The sequence below is a fragment of the Lagenorhynchus albirostris genome, chromosome 2, assembly GCF_949774975.1.
Source record: "Lagenorhynchus albirostris chromosome 2, mLagAlb1.1, whole genome shotgun sequence".
NCBI classification, from domain to species: Eukaryota; Metazoa; Chordata; class Mammalia; order Artiodactyla; family Delphinidae; genus Lagenorhynchus; species Lagenorhynchus albirostris.
The window spans coordinates 60,675,154-60,699,032 of NC_083096.1; the positions used below are offsets into that span (position 1 = coordinate 60,675,154).

The following is a 23,879-nucleotide window of genomic DNA, read 5'->3' on the forward strand; positions in this document are numbered from 1 at the left end:
CATGTTGTGAAATCTGGGGGGGAATAATAGTTTACTTTTCAATTTCCTGTTTTAATAAATAACTGGACCCTTCTGAATATTGCAAAGACTTAGGTGGATGACTTCCGCTCTTAAAACAAGAACCCCTATGTCCCAGCTAGGTAAGCGCAGAGATCAGAGAAGGGGTGAAAACTCTGAGGGCTAACCAAAGGGAAATCTGGGGGAATGAGACCTCTTCCTCCCAGCTGTGTCTCTAATCCCCCAAAACAGTCTACATTTTATAAAGCAAATAACAACCTTGCACAGTACCCTAGTGTTCACAATCCTACCAGAGGAAACAAAAGAATAAAAAGCCTCAAAATCTTGTTTACTCTAATTGGAGACCTTAAATAAAACCTTCCTTATTTAAGGTTTGTTTGGATATTTTTTTCTGAAAACCCAAAGCTGATTCAATATTCTATTGATAATTATCACAATACCCAAGTGGAGGGAGCAATTATTTCATTTCGAAGCAGCTTTTTATTAAGGTAGTTGTCTCTTGCCAACATGCCACTTACACCAAAAAGAGGGGAGAGGGAATAACAAAACCCTGGTACCCACAAACATCTCCCTCCTCCCCAGCTGGGTAAAAAGCACCACACACAAGACAAAACTCTGAAAGGCCCCCCGATGATGATTAAGTAAACTACTGCGCTCTCTCACTCTCTCTTAACATCAGGAAGTCCATTAAAAACTGAAAGCACCAATTAAGAGCTGTTTATTCCTGTTCACATTTGGACTCCGGGGAATAATTGGCTTCCCTGAGAGAAGAGGTCGGTGAGGACCCCCTAATTGCCTAAATGCACCCTTGAAATTTCTTGATTGGTGTAGTGGGGTTAGGGTGGCCGGGCAACAGTCGTACCTGCCCACCTCCGTTGAGCTTGTTGGTCAGCTTCACTTTGCTGAAGGAGATGGGCGCCTTCATCCAGTGGGCCCCGAAGTTGGGGGAGTCCGGGTGGATGTAGACACAGCTGTGGCTGGAGACCTCTGGCTTGCCCGCGGGCACCCATTCCCCATTGACGTACTTCCAGCGGTGACTGTCCGTTGGGACAAAGTCCAGCAAGAGCGAGTACATGGCATTGGGGTCCAGCCCCGTGACGCTAATCTTTAGGACCGGGAACATCCGTCTAAAAGAAAAGGCAGAAATTGAGCCACAGGAAGGATGTTAGAGTGTTAGGGACATCTCCCTGCTTGTCCAGCCCTCTCTCCACTCAGAGGAGACCTTGCATTTTCTGTCCCAGGGGTGCAGAAAATGCCCCGGGGGAGGTCAAACAAAGAGGGGCCAGGCCAGCGGCCCCAAGTCCAGCTAAGCCTCTTTTTACCAATGTATTTTATATTGGGATTTTACTTTTAAATGTTGTGCTCCACTTTAAAGTCTGAAAACCACTGATCTAGTCATTTGACTAGAATGAAGTACCTCCTGAAGCTTAAGGTATATAGTCAGAGGCCAGGTTCTCACAGAGCTTTCTCCAGAGGTTTCCTCCCAGCCTACGTCAGATTCTCATGCTACTGACACAAAGCAGCCCTTCTCCATCTCACAAAGAACACCAGTTCTGAATAACAGTAATAGCGTTATAGGGAAAACATGGTTTTTTGGTAAAGTGAGTGAAGGGAACACTTGACTATACATCAATTCAGACCACTTCCTTTCCTGCAGGACTTGTCAGAGGCTTTAATGTGCACCGTGAACCTTTGGAAAGGAGGTTCGGGGTTGTGCACACTCCGCACTTATGTACCAGTGCTACCTTCTCATCTATCATCTTGCCGGAATTTGCATTCAAGAAATACACTTTGAGACACGCTGATCTGGATTTGCTGGTCCCTTCTCCCACCCTCTAGGGCAACACCAGCAAGCTTACTCTCACAAATATTTGGAGAAGCTATCTCACCTGGCTTCTGATTCTCTTTAGTTGCCTTTCCCTTCACCAAACTTTCTAAGTTGCTCCAATCTCCTCAAAAGACCTAGTTTCCAGACAGACCCTCACCACCTCGCAATTGCCCCAGAGGCTGTCTTATTTGTCAATACATCTTTTAAAATCTGAATCCCCAAGTTGAGAAGCTAACAATCTAGGGTCTAGACGTGTGCTACTCAGAGTGGTCCATGAATCAGCGGCATCAGTATCAGCTGGAAATTTATCAGAAATGCAGAACCTCAAGCAGCACTCCAGACCTACTCAGTCAGGATCTGTGCTTTTGCAAAATCCCCAGGTGAGTCGTTGGAACATTAGAGCTTAAAAGGTACTGGTCTAGGGAATCTTTAGCTTTTAAGACAATAACTAAGGAGATATCCAAGGGAATAAGGGGGAGTCACTCTGAGGATTTGTGCTTCTGGTGAGGCTGGGAGGAGAATGAAAAGGGGGAAACTGGAATGTGTCCCCTGCTAAGAGAAGGGGTTGCCAGGAGCGGAAGTGTTAAAAGCAGAAAGGCCAGGAACTGGAGGGTCACAAAGAGCACCTCCTGTGTCCAGAGGTTCCTGGTTTTGAGGTGAGGTACAATGGGAATTGATACATATGTTAAGCGAAGAAACTGACCGACAGATGACAAAGGATGGATCTAGAGATGGACTCGACCCATCCAGGCTTCTCAGTCTCCTGAGTTCAAATTACATGGGCTCCCTGAGCTCTCTGGACAGAAAGGATTTTTTTCCCTCTGGTTCGCCCACCTCATCAATACTTCCTTTCCGACTCCTTTGCTGGATCCTCTTCCAGCTTAGTCCTCCAGTTGTGGATGCGTAATGGGGATCTGTTTTCAGCACCCCCTCTTTTCTAAATGTCCTACCTTAGAGACCACTTCTAATCTCATGGCGGAATACAAAGAGCCTGGAGGATTTCATACCAACCAAGTTTCATACCTCTGGTATGGTGCTTAGCAAGCATTAATAGATAGTACCTTTGAGTACTAGAGGGTGGGTGACTGAGATAATGAAATTGAAGCTTGGTGAGTTTAAGTAAACTAGCTTAAGTCCATATATTCAGGAAGGGTTGGAGTTGAAACCAAACAAACTGAACCAGAACCTACCCTTGAAATCATTCTTCACACTCACTAGGATGGCTATAATAAAAAAGGTGAACAACAGCAAACACAGGTAAGGATGTGGAGACATTGGAACCCTCATACATTGCTGGTGGGAATAGAAAATGGTCCAGCCACTTTGGAAAAAAGTCTTGCAGTTTCCTCTGTTAAAATACAGAGCTGTCATATGACCCAGCAATTCCATTCCTAGGTGTATATGCAAGAGAAATGAAAACATACACCCATAAAACCTCGTATACAGACAGTCATAGCAGCATTATTCATTACAGTCAAAAAATGGAAACAACACACGTGTCCATTGATGAGTGAATAAATAAAACGAGGTGTATTTATACAATGAAATGTAGTTTGTCAATAAAAATGCTATAACATGGATGAACCCTGAAGACATTATGCTATACTTTAAATCGGTGAATTGTATGGTATGTAAATTATCACAATAAAGCTGTTAACAAAAGAAAAGTAAAGAAGTAAAGAAGCCATGGTGTCCTGGCTCTTAGAAGGACACATCCAAAACGTGGTAGAACCATTTGTTGCTTTATTCTCTAGTACTTCATTTGCCAAGGATTTTACGATTTTTATTTTTTATCACAACACAAATGAACTAAGAGATGCTATATATTTTTATCTCCATTATGCCAATGAGGAGTAAATATAAGTCAGTCAACCAGCCAAAAGTCTTGTAACTGGCAATGGAACTCACCCTGTCTCTAAGCCAAGTTCAGTTCCTCCTGCCTCCCCCCTGCCTCTTTCTCTGGCCTCACAAGGACCGGGATGTGTTATCTATTTACTTACGGGCAGCACTCATGACCAGGCTATGCTGTGAGGGATAAACTGCATTTCTTATCAATTTGATCTTTTTTCCCTTTTCTTCCCAAGGTGTGGCTAACCACAGAGATGGCCAAGAGTCTTTGAGAAGCTAAGAAATATGTAAATCAGACCCGATATCAGAGAGAGAGAGAGAAGCAAATGTGGCAGGGCATATAAGCACTCCTCAAAACCGGGCTTGAGGAACCACACATGCTTAGGCTTGGCCAGTGAACTCTGTGTTGATTTGCTGTGAGGCTAGTTTTTCAGTTTTCATTTCTCTAACAGAGGATCTTGAGAGCCAGCACTGCTGGAGAAGGCTCTGAGGAGTGAGGTCTGTGGGAAGGAAGAAAGAGGGCAGAGGGCTTCCCTGGTGGCGCAGTGGTTGAGAGTCCGCCTGCCGATGCAGGGGACACGGGTTCGTGCCCCGGTCCAGGAAGATCCCACATGCTGCGGAGCGGCTGGGCCCGTGAGCCATGGCCGCTGAGCCTGTGCAACCGGAGCCTGTGCTCTGCGATGGGAGAGGCCACAACAGTGAGAGGCCCGCGTACCGCAAAAAAAAAAAAAAAAGAAAGAGGGCAGAGATAAAGCAGATTTTCTAGGTGGGAAAAAACAGCAGAGATGGTTAAAGGCAAAATTCAGGAAGTTTCACTTGTAAACTCCTTCCTCCATTTCCCCACAGAACTATAATAATCCTGAAACACTCATCAGAGCTTTTGGAGTGCGCGTGCTTGTGTACCCATAGGACATGGATGTTGAGGCGTATAGGAAGAGCAGCAAGAAACCAAAGTAGCCTGGTTAGAGGCAGATCACACAAATACATATGATCCTCATCAACTGCAATTGTAAACTTCAGAGACAAATATCCATGGACTACAGGGACATGGAAAATTATTTCCTGATGTGCAACCTTGGTTTCCTCTCCTCTTGCAACTCCATCCCTGGAAACTATGAACATCAGCTCACTGCACCAACATCACTTAATCACTGGCAAGTTCAACTTAATGATCCTAACACTTATTTTATGATAACAAATGGATACACCAATGACATCAGAAATCCTTCCAATTTCTTAAAGTCTCCTCAAGGCATATTTAATCCAAATGAAATTAAATTATTTAACTGCATGGAAATACACATGAAATATAGCTGTTTCCCCTAAGGTGAAGATGTTACCGTAGAGAAAACAAAAGGTGCAAGAGATTTCACTTACTTGCCACTGAAAGCTGAAATAAATTTTTTTCTGCAACCTAAAATATAAGTTCCTAGCTTAAAGGATGGAGATAAAAGGAAGTACTTACAAGCTGGATGCACTAGTGGTGATTCAAATGAGCTCTAGGGGAGTATTATAATTGTTATTGTTAGTTCTGAAAGACTATTGAATATGAATAAATATTTTAAATAAAAAAGAAGGGAAGAAAAAAGAAAGAGGAACGGGAAAAGAAATAGTAAAACGGGGGCGGAGGGGGGGGAGGGACAGGAGTGGGAGGAATGAAGAACCATCATAATCCCAGTTTCTGGGGATAATTCAATGATTTTCAGGGAAAATCTCTGTTTACTACTTCTGATCAATGTCAGAAGCAAGCCTCCTATTTATACACATAAATAAGTCTCCGTTTGAAAATGACTCTTAATTCATCAGCCCGTCCTATGCTGGGGTTTTTTTGGGGTTTTTTTTTGCGGTACGCGGGCCTCTCGCTGCTGTGGCCTCTCCCGTTGCGGAGCACAGGCTCCGGACGCGCAGGCTCAGCGGCCATGGCTCACGGGCCCAGCCGCTCCGCGGCATGGGGGATCCTCCCGGACCGGGGCACGAACCCGTGTCCCCTGCATCGGCAGGCGGACTCTCAACCACTGCGCCACCAGAGAAGCCCCTATGCTGTTTTAAAACTTGCTATTACACAGAACAATTACACTCAAGTGTGCAAGAGCTATCTGATTACCCTCACTGAAGCTTTAGAAAAGTCAGAAAGTCAACTGCCTGCAGGGGCAGGCGAGTAACGCGAATGAAAAGGGCAAGGACTGGGTGTTAACAACCAGGAATGTTTTTCTCCCCAAAGAAGGGCCACAAATCCATCTACCTCAGGCTCAGGAGTTTGTGTGAAAGGCAGGGATGCTGCATCTAGAGTAGACATCATTCTACAGCCAGAGGAAAATGGGTAAAATGGAGAGATACAGGAATAGATGGTGAGGAGAAAAAAAGTGGGGGGGGGGAAAGAGATGAAGATGAGAGTAAAGAAAACAACAAAACAAGAAAGATGTGTCTATATCCAGAGCAGGAAAGTGTTGTTAACAATTTATTCTGAGAAGCTAAGAGATTGAGAGTAATTCCAAACCACACTCATTCATTATCAACCACATCAATTTCTTAGAGATTTGTCTTCCCTTCTTTATCTGAAGTACAAAGGGAACTTTCTATCTCCTGGCAAAATCTTGACGCTAAGGGGTTCAGAAACCCTAAGAAAAGATTCAGTTCACTAAGGAGGTGAAACGTCGCCAGGACCTCCACAGAAAATAAGAATAACCATGTTGACCATAATTAGACTCTTTCTACAAAGAATAATTTTCACATAGTTAATGACTTTAAACATGTGAAGACTTTTCAGTTTTAAATATGAAGAAAAAATTATATAGGCGCAAAAAGGCAAGAGAAAGCTCTTCTGAAATTATAAAAGTACATACCAATGTGGCATATTATTAAATTGAATTTTATAATGGTTTTAGAAACTTTTATTTATTCCTCATTGAAACAGATTAACTATATATTTTTCTTGACGGTTGTACTTATTTTACTTCCATATATGACTGCTTTGACAGCCAAACAGATAGTATGAGGCTAAGTATTAGTGTAACTACAAAGAATAATGAACAGAAAGTTCTACCCGTCATCAGACATCATAAAATTTTTACCATTGTGTCATCACTCATCTTTGAAAGGGAAGAAAGTAAATCCAATTAGGAATTGGGGATGATTCTTTGAAATTGAAAACACGTTTCCTATTTCTTTCTACCAAAAATAATGTGTCAATACAGATCAAGAGTAGGAACAGGTGTAATTATAATTACAAATATTAAAAATAATAAATCCCATATATGAAATAAATATGGGACCCATTTAGAGAGCGAAAACAGAAGCATCAAGCAAGGTTGATATTCCTGCTACTATTAATAATCACAATTTATTGAAACGCCCTTATTTCTGGAACACGTTTTACTTACCAAGCACTTTAATGTCACACAACAACACTCAAGTTCATAATTTTCCCGGATAGATGGGAATGGTTCATTCTCTATACCGTGCATTTTATGCAGCAATGGAAAACTGAGACATCAGGAAAGGAAGCATTTTTCACAAGGACAAAAGCCTGCCCGAAGTTCAACTAGCTTGGACTTTTCTGTCATTGGAGAACAGAATTTCTCTCAAGGGTCACAATCAAAGTTCTGCTGAAACTAACCATGTTGAAAATGCCTTTCGACGTTTTGTACTTTTGTGACCATGTGAACAGAAAGATCAGTGTCAACTGAATGTTGGGACCTGTTTGGCCAAGCTGGGAGCACTGAGATTTTCTTTCTAAATATTTTTATCTCCTCTACTAAATAGAAGCTCCTAATATTACCTAGACGTCACTTGGCAGAGCTAGATTTAATAGAACCCAAGAAATGCCAACAGAGATCCATTTCAGTTAATCCCTAATTTGTTGCAATGAAAAAAAAAAAAGGAAGGCATCTTCTCTTTTCTCAGGGCAGTATATTACGGTTTCATTAACTATTACTGCAACAACTCTCACATCGTCATAAACACACACAATCTCAAATGAACACTCACCACAAACACACAGGAAGAAGCAGATGCAGGGATAGGCAGTGAGATTAAATTTGCCTTTTTGCCTCTGAATCTTCAACTAGTCAGAAATGTCTGGCAAGTTCGCTACACTTCAGAGGAAACCATCCAGCTTCCAAATAAAGTTGCCTGTTACCTTATCTGAACAGAGTTGGGGCTCAAAGAATAATAATCTGCTCCAGGATATACAGTCAGTCAAAAATTAACATTATTTTCTGACATTTGAGTGCGTTTCCCAAACCCATGGGACATGCCCCCCTTTATAATAATTTCCCAGAATTTCTTCATTTAAAATGCACGCAGGACAGGTGGCTTCACCCTCCACTTCTCTGATGATCTCAGAGAAATTAATTAAGTTGGCTGGGGGAAAGCCGTGGGAGACTGTCCTCCTCGGGAGCATGTTTAATCAGACCCCGCTGCCTCTGAGTTAAGAGCGGCAGCCTCTGCGATACTCAAGGGGCTTCGCTTCCCTTGCCAAGCCCCGCCAGCCCAAGCAGGGCCGTGGATAAACTCACCTGCCGTTCTTGGTCACGATCATTTCATTAGTGACTTCCTTGAACCTCTGCCAGAGAGGGGCATCCTCCAGGATGATCTGAAGTTGCTTCTCCGTAGGGTCGCCTTTTTCCCTCCCTGCCTGAAGCTCACTTTCCACCACATTGAGCAGGCGAGAGACGGTACCATCGCTGGTCTTCTGTGTGCCCAGCTCACTCATGGCCACAGGCCCCTCTCAAACTTTGCTGAGAAACGTTACCTACTTTGCCTGCTTCCACCTCTTTCCTCCTGTCACTTGCCTGCTTTTCAAATCCAGCTGGACATGCCTGGGGAGCTGGGGAAGAGACACCCTGTCTCTTGCCTAAGCTCCTAGCATGACACCCCTGAAAGTCTCCAAATTATAACACCAACCTGTTAAGCTTCAGTTGGGGTGGGGGATGAGGGAGGGGAGAGATGGGGAAGAAAAAGCCCTCTCTTAATTACTCATTGGATCAGGTGGGAGACAACCTGGCTTTCCCATTGGCTGCTGTGTATAGAGTAGACATTTAAGAAGAGTACTCCATCCAAATTATCAGGCTTTTATCTTGCCGTACCTGAAGAGGTCTAATCGGTGTATTGAGGACCATTTTCCTGTTAATTAAAATTGTTCTGGGCCCAGACTGCAACAATCAGGCAAATCATGTTTGTGTATAAATCATGGCATGTGGCACCTATAGGGAAAGAGGTCCTGGGGAGGATCGACAAACTTGATGCCAATACAGGTTTCCTGACCCAGTCGAGAACCTAAATCCATAAGCTATTCGCTAGCTCTGAATAGAACAGCATATATGGAAGGCCAAGGGCACCGTGCCAAGGAATATGACAACTGTGTCTCAGAATGAAGGAAGGTACTCTGTCTGCCACCTGCTCAAGGGTCAGAGATCAGGAGCAAAGCGCTAAGGACCTCTTTCTCCCAGGGTATCCCGTACTGTCATTGCTCTCCTGAGGAATCCTACACATTCACACACTGCTCATCTCAAGTGTCCTCATTGTCTCTACAAGCAGACGAGCTCTGAACCTGGTGCCTCCTCCTAGAATCCACAGCCTAAGTATTTCTTATCTCCAAACCCAGCCAGTGGGAGAAAAAATAAAATCATTTAGCATGATATTAATCTAAGGAAGCACTCTGCCCCCAGTGAGTGAAAATAAGCTTTTTACATTATTAGGCAGGACAATTTTAATCCCAAGTCCAGAAAGGCATTCTGGCTTTCCCCTTAGATGGTCCATGGCCTATCCGGCATTCTGGGGTGAATCCCCACTTTCCCTTGGGAGATAATACTAGTAGAAAACATTTCTTTTACCCATGACACATAGTACAACTGGGGAGGGGTGAAGGGCAGAGATAGCTCTACCTCCTCAACTCTGAGTAGATCCTGGGACTTTGTGAGTTTTTCTCTTGCTACAGCAGAAAGCTATAGAAGATCCAAACAAAAGGAAAATAGTATAACTGGCTCACTTTGCTGTACAGCAGAAACTAACACAACAGTGTAAGTCAACTATACTCCAACAAAGGGAATTTTTTTAAAAATGTATTTTCCCTTAAAAAAGGAAAATAAAAGCAAAAGCGTAAGATAAAGTCAGGGTGAGGATAATATACAAAATGCATTCAGTGCCTCCTAAGTGCCAAATACCAATGAAGCATCCAATGATGAATGAAGCAGAAATGGCCCTGCCTTCGTGGAATTAACAACCTGAGAGAGAAGATGAATGACATAAACAACAACTGAGTAATTACCAATAGTGATAAGTCTATGAAGACTATGTAAAGGCGTGAGGTGGTGGAGAAAAGTGGGTGCAAAGCAATGTGGGGTCGTATGGACAGTCATCTCTGAGGAGGAGACATTTCAGCTGAGACCAAAAAGATGACAAGGATTTAGTCAGTAAAGAGTTGGGGGAAGAGTTCAGGCAGAGGAACCGCATGCAAGAAGCATGGCTTGGGCCATTTAGAGAAAAATGAGGGGGGCTGGCGTGGCGAGAATATGGTGGTGAAGAGAGCAGAGTGAGATGTGCTTTAAGAAGGGCCTTATGAGCTATAGGAGGAAGTTTAGATTTTATTCCCTATGAGAAAGGAAATTACTGTATTAGTGTGTATTAAAGTAGGAAGATGGCATGTTTTGCTTTGTGGTTTTTGTGTTTTTTTTAATCTGGATGATTTATAGAGAATATAGTAAAAGGCAAGAGTGGAAGAGAAAAATTAGAGAGCTGTTATGGTGGTTCAGGCGAGAGATGGTGGTGGCTTAGCCTAGGGTGGTGGCTGTGGCCACAAAGACACGTGATTGGACTCTAGATACATCTTAGAAGTGGATATGGCAGAACCACATGAGGGACTGGATGTGGGGGGAGGGAGGGAGTGTCTGCGGTGAATGATTAGTAGATGGGAGGGCCATTTACTGAGATGGGGAAGGATGCAGGGAGACGGGTTTACAGAGGTACTGCTTTAGTTAGGGAAAGAAAAATGTTCATTTGCACAGAATTAATATTGAGAAGATTGTGACAGTCTGAATAAGATGACCATGGCCTAATCCCCAGAACCTGTGAATATGTTACCTCACGTGATAAAAAGGAACTCTGCTGCTCGACATCATAGGTCATCAGGAAAATGCAGGTTAAACCAATAATGAGTTAACACTACATGACTATTAGAATGACCAAAACCCCAAACACTGACAACACCAAATGCTGATGAGGATGCAGCACAATAGGAATTCTCACTCACCGCTGGTGGGAATGCGAAATGGTACACACACTTCGAAAGACAGTTCGGTGGTTTCTTACGAAATTAAACATACTCTTATCACACGATTCAAAAATCACACTCCATGGTATTTACTCAAATAAGTTCAAAACTTATGTCCACACAAAAACCTGCACACATGTTAACAGCAGCTTTATTTATAACTGCCAAAAGTTGGAAGTTACCAAGAAGTCCTTCAGTAGGTGAACGAATTAATAAACTGTGGCACATCCCAACAATGGAATATTATTCAGTGCTAAAAAGAAATGAGCTATCAAGCCATGAAAATACTTGGAGGAAATTTAAATGTATATTGCTAAGTGAAAAAAGCCAATCCAAAAAGGCTACATACTGTATAATTCCAACTATATGACCCTCTGGAAGAGGCAAAACTATGGAGACAATGAAAAGAACAGTGGTTACCAGGGGTTGGGAGAAAGAGATGAATAGGCAGAGCACAGAGGAATTTTAGGGCAGTGAAAATACTCTGTATGATGTCACAATAATGAATACCTGTCATTATACATTTGTCCAAACCCATAGAATGTACAACACCAAGAATGTAAACAATGGACTTTGGGTGATGATGACATGTCAATGCAGGTTCATCAATGTGACAAACGTACCACTCTGGTGCAGGATATTGAGAGTGGAGGAGGCTATGCACGTATGGGGGTAGAAAGTATATGGGAAATCTCTGTACTTTCTGCTCAATTTTCCTGTGAACCTAAAACTGTTCTAAAAACTAAAATCTATTAAAGGGGCGGGGGGAGGAGGCTTTGCAGGTATGACTAAGTTAAAAATTTGAGATGGGGAGATTTTATCCTGGATTATCAGGGTAGGCTCAAAGTAATCACAAGGGTCTTTATAAGAAGGAGGAAAAAGGATCAGAGTCAGAAAGGATGTAGGCACAGAAGCAGAAGTCAGAGAGAAGAGAAGATAATGTGCTGCTGGCTTTGAAAACGGAGGAAGGGGTAACAAGCCCAGGAAGTTGTAAAAGATAAGGAAATGGATTCTCCCCTACAGTCTCCAGAAGAAACACCTGCCAACACCTGGATTTTAGTCCAGTGAAACTGATTTAAGATTCCTGAGCTCCAGAACTGTAAGGTGATAACTTTGTGTTGCTTTAAGCCACTAAGTTTATGGTAATCGTTACAGCAGCAATAAGAAACTAACAGAAAAACCACAAGACATCTAAGCAGAGATTTCAAGAAGGAACTGCTTAGAACTATGGCACAAGTGTGGCTCTGAGCTTCCTAGCAGCCCATGCAAAGTGGGGGAAATACAATCTGGCATACATTACACTGTGCTCCTAAACTAAAAACAAGCCATTTGCCCAAGAAAAATTTCTCCTATGAATCTTTAGAGAAAAACACTGTGTGATACACTGAGCAGTGTTTTCTCAAACAATCCATAAACACCAGTAAGATGAGGATCCCTACCTTCAAAGACTGTAACAATCTAGAAGAGAGAAAAAGGCATATGCCCAGGGAATTCCAATACAGATATGTGTGAAGCGTACCAGTAAGGGAGAAAAGAAGGAAATAATACTATTTTTCTTATCAGTTATATCCAAATCAGTGTGCTGCTGAAAACTAGGTTAGCACATGAATATCTTCAACCACTGGGCCCAGTAAAGAATGGCCCTTGGAGAATAGCACAGGCAATGGCTCTGGGGTGAACCCCAAGAGTCACCTATCAATAAAAGATGGTTTACATTCTCTTGACTTTTAATCTGACCTGAGTAGACAATGGCTTCACTTTCCAGGCTATGTCTCCTCTAAGGTCTGTACTATATTAGATAGTTTAGATTGAACCATATGAAATGACTGTTATTCAACCTTTGTTTTATTTGAAAAAATAGCAATTTCATATGATTCAACTAATCCGATTTTAAACTAGTATAAAATGCTTTGACTGAGACAGCTATCTAATAATATCATTTTACTTAGATCATTGTTTTCTAGTTACTAAGTATCTTGCTATAGATAATTTTGAAAAATATAAGCAAGTAAAGAAAAACTACCGGGCTTCCCTGGTGGCGCAGTGGTTGAGAGTCCGCCTGCCGATGCAGGGGACACGGGATCGTGCCCGGGTATGGGAGGATCCCACGTGCCGCGGAGCGGCTGGGCCTGTGAGCCACGGCCACTGAGCCTGTGCGTCCAGAGCCTGTGCTCCGCAACGGGAGAGGCCACAACAGTGAGAGGCCCACGTACCGCAAAAAAAAAAAAAAAAGAAAAACTACCCATAATCGCAACACCCAGAGATGACCTCTGCTAACAAGTTTGGTGTAGATATTTTTTATTTACAATATATGCATACTTTTTCCTTTAAAAATGGAATTTTTAAATGCTGCTGAGTAGGTATGGCAGATTGAACACATTCTTTTCTATCTGCTCTCCAAACAGCTCTAAAATGGTACTAAGGTAAAATGAAATGTAAACCCACAAAGTTGAGGAGTACAAGAGAGGAAACAACAGCAGATAAGAGATGTCAACAAAATTTTGGAAACTGACAAAACAAATAGCTGAGTGGTAACTGACGAGGCCGATCAGAGAAAGTTGAAATCTAAGTTTCAAAGTGAAGAAGCCAATAAGAAGCAATGCCAGTTGTGCCACAAAACTCTGAACTATCTCAGGGATTTAATGCATCATCTACTTCCGAAAGGAAGAGTGGGCAGGTAGTTCTGGCTAGGACCAAATAGGAAAATTTCTTGAAATTTTATTTAAGAAACGGTTAACTTTTGAGATCTTTACCCCTCAGCCAGGCAATTGGGCCTCCCCATCGCAGCAGAAAACAAGAGAATGACTTTCAGAAGAGAGGGGATTTGAGAGGATTTGTACTCAAAGACAGCAGTCGCTGGTGGGGGTAGTGGTGAGGAACATACTGAAAACAGAGTATTATGACACACTCCTTAGGTAATAGACTTGGTGATTCCTCAATGCAATGGCCCATCCCCAATGATCACCAACCCCAATCAAATGGGAAAAGCCAACCTTTGTAAAACTCTGCCCATGCACATAGGCATTCCATTGGCATTTACAGGCGCACCTCAGAGATATTGTGGGTTCAGTTCTAAACCACCACAACGAAGCGAGTATTGCAATAAAGAGAGTCACATAAATTTTTTTGGTTTCCCAGTGCATATAAAAGTTATGTTTACACTATACTGTAGTCTATTAAGTGTGCAATAGCATTATGTCTAAAAAACAATGTACATACTTTAATTAAAAAATCTTTATTGCTAAAAATGCTTTATTGCTAAAAAAATACTTTATTGCTAAAAAATGCTAACCATCAGAAAATGCTAGCCTTCACGGACTTGCCTGGTGGTCCAGTGGCTAAGACTCCACGTTCCCAATGCAGGGGGCCCGGGCTTGATCCCTCATCAGAGAACTAGGTCCCACATGCTGCAACTAAGGGTTCACATGCCACAACTAAAAGATCCCACATGCCGCAACTAAGACCTGGAGCAGACAAATAAATAATTTTTTTTTAAAAAAGAGTGGGGGCTTCCCTGGTGGCGCAGTGGTTGAGAGTCCGCCTGCCGAAGCAGGGGACACGGGTTCGTGCCCCTGTCCGGGAGATCCCACATGCCGCGGAGCGGCTGGGCCCGTGAGCCATGGCCGCTGAGCCTGCGCGTCCGGAGCCTGTGCTCCGCAACGGGAGAGGCCACGACAGTGAGAGGCCCGCGTACCGAAAAAAAAAGAGTGAATTTAGAAAATGCTAGCCTTCAGAAAGTTATAATCTTTTTGCAATAGTTACATCACACAGATCACAACAAATATAATAATAATGAAAAAGCTTGAAATATGGTGAGAATTACTAAAATGTAACACAGAAACATGAAATGAGCAAACGCTTTTGGAAAAATGGCACTGATAGACTTGCTCGACACAGGGTTGCCACAAACCTTCGATTTGTAAAAAGAACCCACTATCTGTGAAGTGCAATAAACCAGGTATGCCTGCATGGGCCTCAGCCTTAAATATGACAGTAAGAGACCATCAGACATCAGATGCAGAAGTCAGAGACCAAAGCAATAAATAAATAAATTTAAAAAGGAATTCTGAGTAAACAGAGACCATGCAGGGAGCAAAATATAACAAAAGAAAACTATAACTATTTTCCAGTTAAACATAAAAGAAAATCTTGCATTCATGAAATAAGACAAAGAGGAAGGAAGGAAGGAAGGAAGGGAGGGAGGGAGGGAGGGAGGGAGGGAGGAATTGTGGAGGACAGGAGAGAAGGAAGGAAGGAAGAGAAAAGGGGTCAGAAAGGAAGGGAAGGAAGAACTGGAGGACAAAATAGAGCTCTTGAAAATTAAAGACATCAAAACATGAATTTAAAATTCAATAAGAGCTTGGAAGATAGAGTTGATGAAATCTCTAAGAAAGTAAAACAAAGTGACAATGAGTTCCAGAAAGAAAGAACAGAGAAGACAAAGGGGCAGAAATTCTCCAATAAATAATACAGAGAAAGTTCCCAGAATTGAAGAACATAGGTTTCCAGAATGAAAAGTCCATGGAGGGCCCAGCACAATGAATAAAATATATATCTGCTCCAAAACACATACATCATTATGAAACTTTAAACACTGGTGATAAAGAGAAAAAAAACATAAAAACCTTTTAGAGAAAAAAAACAGGTCATATACAATAAATCATAAATTATAATGCCATCAGCCTTCTCAATAACAACCTGAAAGCTACAAGAAAATTAATTAATGCTCTCAGAATTGTGATGAAAAATTATTATTCATTCAGAATTCTATACCCATTCAAACTATCCAGTGTGAGACTAGAATAAATACATTTTCAGACCTACAAGGTATCAAAAATTTTACAATACTTCCCATGCCCTTTTGCTCAGAAGTTGCTAGGTAACTTCTTTTAAGTGTTCACCTGATGAGGCCAGACCCACCTAAGATGATCTTCCTTATATTAACTTAGAGTAAGCTGATTAGGATTCTTAATTACATATGCAAAGTCCTTTTTGCCATATAATTAGCATAATCACAGAAGTGATGTCTCCTCATATTTAGAGGTCCTTCCAACACCCAAGGGGCAGGGATTACACAGGGCATGTCCACCAGGGAGCCATCTTCGAATTCTGCCTAGCAGAGTATATTAAAAACAAACAAGCAAGAAAACAAATGAAATAAACTGAAGCAACTATGAACTACAAGGGAAAAAACAAGTTGTCCAAGAAAGGAAACGTAATCACAGTATATAACAGCTCAGCTGGAACCAAAATTGTAAAAAAGTAAATATTAAATGTTGATTTAGTAGAATGATGACAGTTGAATGATGAGAAGGGGAAGCTTGTATTGTGAGAGGAAGGGGATGCTAAATTCTCATCTTCTATGGTAGGAAGACAGTAAATATTGCCTAAAATTGAAAAATCAAGAAAGAGCAGTACAAATACGATGTTTAAAAATCTGGAGATAAATGGCTGAAGAAATAGTAAAAAGAAAGGAAAGTGACTACTTTTGGAGAGAGGGACAGATGAATGCTGAGTTTTTCCTTAAAATAAGTTTTTAAACATATGAGTAAATAAAATACTAATAAGATTTATTATTTTTAACAATGTATAAAGAATATTTTCCCATATCATCAAATAACTTCCTACATTGTTATTTTAATGCTTGCAACTTATTCCATCTTATGAATGGGTCATGTTTTATCTAAGCAATCTTTTATACTTACATATATGCTGTTTCTCCATTTTTTATCATTTTAAATAATTAGATAAGAATTCTGGACAACAAATATTTGGGAAAACATAATGATTGTTTTCTTACACATTCTAAAATTACACATGTAATTTTAGAAGCAGTGCTAATTGACAAGAACAAAATATGCTAACTATGTTATATGCATTATCTTATTTAATCCTTATAACAAGTCTATAAGGTAAGTGCTATAATTATATCCATTTTTTAGGTGAGAAAAGTTGAAACTCAGAGTGGTGAAGTAACTTGTCCATGGGCATCTAGACAATGAGTAATAAGGCCAGTATCTGAGCCTAAGGATAGTTTATTCTCTTAACCGTTACATTATACTGATTATTTACTATAGACCAGGCACTGTATTATGTGTTATATGAGTGACCTCATATAATATTCATAACCTTGTAAAGAATCATTGCCATCCCTTTTTTAAAATGAGGAGGGCACTCCAGCTCTGAGAGATTATATATGCTGCCCATGTCACATAACAAGTAAATGGTAAATTCATTTCAGTCTGGGTCATTCTCGTTCTGAAGGCTGAGTACCAATTTATAGTCCAAATAGATAGACTTTATTTTAACCCATCTATCTCCAGGAATTTATTAATTCAGCAACTTAATGATGAAATCAGGAGATCCTAATCATCTCCATATTATAGTAGATGAAAAAACTAGGTAAAGAAGGAAAAATGATTTGTCCAATAAGACGTGAACCAGGGAAAGAGTTAGAAAAGAAATGACCCTCCCACCCCCAGTGAATCTCCACCTGAGTACACAGCATCCCAGTGCACAAGCAAGTGCACTTTTAGGGATCAAGGAATACCTCATGGGTGGTCCTCTATCCCCTTGCTAGGCTGGACAGTTAACAGGAAACTAGCAGGTGGGAATCTTCAACCCACCTTCCTCTTGCTCCACTGAACATCCTTCAATCACAGAAATTTTTTTCTACATTAGATAATGGGCTGCCATGGAAATTTTTGTTTGTTTTTTAAAGAAAAGGTGGGAAGGTGTTCTCATATTTTAAGAATAGATATATAAACTTTAAATATACATTTCAAAATCCTTGGACTAAATGATGCCAAAGGTGTTTCCCAGCTCTAGCAATCTAGCATTCCCTCTGATATATATTGGTGGTACTACTATAACTGTTGTTATTTTACGTACTAGCAAAGGACTTTTTTTTTTTTTTCGCTGCATTGGGTCTTCGTTGCTGCATGTGGGTGTTCTCTAGTTGCAGCAAGCCAATTATTTTACATATTAAAAAAAAAGCTCAAAACCCCTCTTGGAAGTCTTCTCTTCCTCAGATATAATATGCTATTCCAGCTTTCCATGACAGTGAGTTGCCACTTTCTGAATTATTTTCAAAAAGCCTCACATGTGGGTCCCTGGCATATTTTATAAGTAGGGGTTCTGGTCAAGCTTCTTAGAAAACAAATCACTCGTTTTTTTTCTCTCTTCAGGTGTCTTTACAGCACGATGCCTACCTGTAGAGTTAAATCTTAGACAATATGTGATTCGGTATCATATCTTCGATAGTTTAAAATAGAGCTTCATATCTACATGTTAAGATTAAATCACTAAATTGTTTTGCCTCCAATATCATAAGCTCTTACTACTTTTAACCATAAAGTCAAGTAGCTAGCATATAGTAGGTCCTTTATAATTAGTGATTGATTTATTGTTTAATATGTCAGATGCAATGAAGTAAAAATTCATGTTTATTAAGAAAAAACCATTGTGTTTATTTAATGACATACTTTTAGAGGCATCATAACATATTTTTATTAAAGTATAGTTGATTTACAATATTATATTAGTTTCAGGTGTACAGCATAGTGATTCAGTATTTTTACAGATTATACTCCATTAAGAGTTATCAAGATAATGGCTATATTCCACTATGCTATACAACGTATCTTTGTTGCTTATCTATTTTATACATAGTAGTTTGTATTTCTTAATTCCATACCCATAACATGCCCCTCCCCCCTTCCCTCTCCGCATTGGTAACAAATAGTTTGTTTTTTATATCTGTAAGTCTGTTTCTGTTTTGCTATATACATTCATTTCTATTATTTTTTAGATTCCACATACAAATTATATCATACAGCATTTGTCATTCTCTGATTTATTTCACTAGTATAATATTCTCTAGGTCCATCCACATTGCTACAAATGTCAGAATTTCATTCTTTTTATGGCTGAGTAATATTCCATTGTGTATATATATATATATATATATATATCTTCTTTATCCATTCATCTGTTGATGGACACTTGGGTTGCTTCCATATCTTGGCAATTATAAATAGTGATGCTATGAATGTTGAGGTGCATATATCTTTTCAAATTAGCATTTCCTTTTGTTCTGGATATATCCCAGGATGGGATTGCTGGTTCACATGGTAGTTCTATTTTCAGTTTTTTGAGGAACTCCCATACTGTTTTCCATAATGGCTGCACCAATTTATATTCCGACCAATAGTGTATGAGGGTTCCCTTTTCTCCACATCCTTGCCAACATTATTTGGAGGCTTTTTCACAATAGCCATTCTGACAGGTGTGAGGTGATCTCTCCTTGTTTTGATTTGCTTTACTCTGATGAGTCACAATCTTGAGCATCTTTTCATGTGCCTATTAGCCATGTGTATGTCTTCTTTGGAAAAATGTCTACTCAGATCTTCTGCCCATTTTTTTTTTTGATTGGGTAATTTTTTTGATGTTGTATTACATGAGCTGTTTATATATTTTGGATATTAACCCCTTGTCAGTCACATCATTTGCAAATATTTTCTCCAGTTCCGCAGGTTGTCTTTTTCTTTTGTTGATGGTTTCCTTGGATATGGAAAAGCTTTTAAGTTTAATTAGGTCCCATTTGTTTATTTTGCTTTTATTTATTTTGCCTTGGAGACAGATTGCAAAAAATATTGCTATGATTTATGTCAAAGAGTGTTTGTTCTATGTTCTCTTCTAGGAGTTTTATGATTTCAGGTCTTACATTTAGGTCTTTAATCCATTTGGAGTTTATTTTTGCATATCGTGTGAAGAAATATTCTAATCTCATTGTTTTACATGTAGGTATCTAATTTTCCCAGCACCATTTATTGAAGAGACTGCCTTTTCTCCATTCTTGCCTCCTTTGTCAGAGATTAATTGACCATAGGTACATGGGTTTATTTCTGGGTTCTCTATTCTGTTCCATTGATCTATGTGTCTGCTTTGGCTCCAGTACCATGCTGTTTTGATTACTGTAGCTTTGTAGTATAGTCTGAAGTGTGGGAGGGTTATAACTCCTTTTGTGTGTGGGGGGGGGGGGTTCGTATGAATTTTAGGATTATTTGTTCTACTTCCGTGAAAGATGTCATGGGTATTTTGATAGCAATTGCTTTGGATAGTATAGCCATTTTAACAATATTAATTTTTCCAATCAAAAAGCCTGAGACATCTTTTCATTTCTCTGCATCATCTTCAATTTCATCAATTTTTTTATAGTTTTTAGAATATAGGTTTTTTACCTCCTTGGTTAAATTTATTCCTAGGTATTTTATTGTTTTGATGTGGTTTTAAATGCGATTTTTTTCTTTACATTCTCTTTCTGATAGTTCATTACTAGTGTACAGAAAAGCAACAGATTTCTGTATATTAATCCTGTATCCTGAAACTTTGCTGAATTCATTTATTCTAATAGTTTTGGGGTGGAGACTTTAGGGTTTTCTATATAAAGTATTAAGTCATCTGTGAGTAGTGACAGTTCTACTTCTTCCTTTCTAATTTGGATGCCTTTTCTTTTTCTTGGCTGACTGCTGTAGCTAGGACTTCCAATACTATGTTAAATTGGTGAGAGTAGGCGTCCTTGTCTCATTCCTGAATTTAGAGGAAAGCCTTTCAGCTTTTCACCATTGAGAATGATGTTAGCTGTGGGTTTGTCATAAATGATCTTTATTATGTTATGTTCCTTCCATACTCACTTTCTGGAAAGATTCTATCATGGATGTTGAATCTTGTCACATGCTTTTTCTGCATCTATTGAAATGATCATATGATCTTTATTCTTCCTTTTATTAATGTGGTGTATCATATTGATTGATTTGTGAATGAACCATCCTTGTGTCCCTGGAATAAATTCAACTTGATCATGGCATATGATCCTTTTTATATATTGCTGGATTTGGTTTGCTAATATTTTGTTGAGGATTTTTGCACCTATATTCATCAAAGATATCTTTTTGTAGCATCTTTGTCTGGTTTTGGTATCATGGTATCGGTGGTCTCACAGAACGAATCTGGGAGTGTTCCCTCCTTTTCAATTTTTTGGAATAGTTTGAGAAGGACAGGTATTAGTTCTCATTTATATATTTGGTATTATTCCCCTGTGAAACCATCCAGTCCTGGACTTTTGTTTGCTGGGAGCTTTTATTACAAATTCAATTTTACTACTAGCGATTGGTCTGTTCAAATTGTCTGTTTCTTCTTGACTCAGTTTTGGAAGGTTGTATATGTTCAAACAATAACAAGGAGTCAAGCCTGTGGAATATTAGACTAGAGAGGAAATGATAAATGGCTTTGGATACTCAGTATTTCCCACAAGGAAACAATTTTAGGTGGCACGCAGCCTAACACTGATTATTATAGTAGTTACAGCAGAGAACTGTAAGTAGCATGTGAAACCCATGCCTTTAAGGATAGTATTTCCAAGGACAAGTAAAAAGTAAAACTAAAAGGAGAGATGTGGTTTAAATTAAAATAATAATAAAGCAATAGTGAAGGTAAAATTTGAACATCACAAAGATGGTAAGAAGATGATTGAAGATTAGCAAAAGCAGCTATAGGTGATTAGGAGCTACTGTGTAACTTTAAGCAAGTAGACAACCTGAGGAGATTGACACTTTAGGAAGAGTGCTTTGGTGGCAATGTGGAAGCTGGACAGAAAGTGATGGGATTGCAGGCAGGCAGGGAAAATGCTGCAGAAACCCTCAAGAGGGGTGGTGAAGGAGAACAAGGCAGGTGCAATGGAAAAGGAGAAGATGCAGTAGATGCGAGAGCTATTTAGGAGGTAGAAGGCATATGCAATGATATCAAGCATCTGGCTGGATGACTGGGCAGACCATAGGACCATTCTCAAATAGAGAAAACACAGAGGAGACGAGTTGGGAGGAATGGTTCCACATTCACCAGGAGCTGGGGCATTAACTTCCAAGAACAGCCAGTAGCTCACAGGCTGCCTGTGAACACACCCTTAGACACCACTTGAATATTCGGAACTGGGAACTTGAGAAAGCAGACGCCCAGTTCTGTGACCTCTGGTGCTGAAGGGATTAAGGGGGCTAAATATTCCTCTTCTTCCTGATGACTTAATGGAGTTATACCCCACAGGCCCAGCAGCTGTACTGCTGGAGGTGGGGGGCTACTAATTAAGGTGTGCAGTCTAGCTGATACCTGATAGCACTGCTGTGTCCTCTGGCACACGGCAGCCCATGTCTCAGACTTAAAGGGCAGAAATTGAATGCCACGCAACCTGAGCTCATGAGCTTGAGCTCCCCTGAACAGTGTCCACATCCCTGGCCATACACCAGGCAGAATTCATGTCTGCACATTCAGTCCTTGCAGCGTGCAGAAACCTAACACCTTTCTCCACCCACCTACAGTGCCACCAGGAAATTAACACTCACCCAGGTACTGGGTCATAATTAAACTGAACAAAAAGACAGCTGCTCCTACCTTTCTTTTTTAATCACCAACATGCAGCCCTAGGGATTACTAGCTTTGGGGTGATTTAGGGAGGATTACTCTTTCATTAGTGTCTGGGGTCAGTTCCAAATCAACGTCACAAGAGCTTTTTAAGATACCCTCCCATGCCAACAGCTCATCCCTTTTCCACGTCTGAAAGGTTAGATTTTACAAAGCCACTGGCAATCTATTTGTCAGACCCCCAAATATCTGTGATTTTTCACCAGAAACCTCACTCAAAAATTAATTTGGCCCTGAGTTTCTAGGTGGCAAATGGCAAGTTGGAGCCCACGATCATAAACACAATTTGGGTTGCTTTTCACTGTATGCTTAGTCATCTACCACTTTTGTGACAATTCATAAGATTTGGTTGGATTTTCCCGCAGTTTTCCATCAGCTCAGAATTTTTACTTTTCAGGTGGATTTTGCATTATCTACAAATTTCTCAATTTCACCTGTAATTCCTCCAGAGGAATATTTATGAAAATGTTGAAACAGAAGCAACCTCAAGTTTGATCCTCAATGGACCTCACGGTTTGACACATTCCTTTATTTCTTACTTTAATCCCCCAATCCCATGATAATTGAGTAAAGTTTTACTTGCTTGTTTAGAAAATACGACATTTCTATGTAGAAACTTATTAGTGATTTTTGGAGATATTGCCCATTGGTTGATTGGCTTATCTACCTTAAATCAAGTTCTCTGATGTTCTTCCTAGAGGCCAACGTTCTTCCCTTCTTCCTAAGTTAGCTTTAGGATAAACATAACTCCAGAAAACAGAATCATGAGTTCCATGAAATAATTCAGATGAAAATAAATTGAAAGATTTTTATTAATTACCCACTATGAATATACATGTCTAATGAGAATTTTAAAAATTATATATATATATGAATAACCAAAAGACAAGTTTTTAAAAAATGTACAGCTCAAGCGTTTTACCTAAATTACTAAATATTATAGTATCTTCTAATACTAAATTCCCAAACAAAAAATTTCTAAGGCCCAACAAACTACTTTTTATGAGGAAGACAGGAAGAATGAAAACAAATTTTACCCTGCATATATAGACACATTCACAACACAATTTTTTTCTTTTGCATTCAGCTTTGATATAACTCGAGAAAAGATGCCAAATAAAAAAAGAAAATGTGAAAGCTGAACAAAAAATTCAAAGAAAATAAAAAAAGGCAGGGAAGGAGGCTAAATAAGGTCATTACTCTTATTAGTCAAAAGCTTAAACATCATAAAAAGCATGAAAAGGCCATTTGTGACTATGATAGAGGGCATCGCAAAAGTTGATAGGAGGGCATTTTTGCTTCCATTAATAGCAAGCCAAATAATCTGAACCAACCCTCATCCTGAGGACAAACAGAAAATCTGGACAAAATATAATTATCTACTTGAAAGCATCAGAGATGCAACAAAGTGGTGAGGAATTATAAAGTCAGGATAGGGAA

General features: G+C 40.0%; 1 protein-coding gene across 1 annotated transcript in view; it reads right to left on the reverse strand.

Annotated features, from left to right (window-relative positions):
• TBX19 (T-box transcription factor 19) overlaps positions 1 to 8,249 on the reverse strand; it is a 28,219-nt gene extending 19,970 nt beyond the window's left edge. Inside the window, exons 1-2 of the mRNA XM_060142210.1 lie at positions 8,212 to 8,249; positions 881 to 1,145 (exon numbers count right to left, since the gene is read on the reverse strand). Coding sequence (XP_059998193.1) covers positions 881 to 1,145; positions 8,212 to 8,234 — 288 coding nt within the window. The 5' untranslated portion in view covers positions 8,235 to 8,249. The remainder of the gene's footprint in view (positions 1 to 880; positions 1,146 to 8,211) is intronic.
• Between the last annotated feature and the right edge of the window lie 15,630 nt (positions 8,250 to 23,879).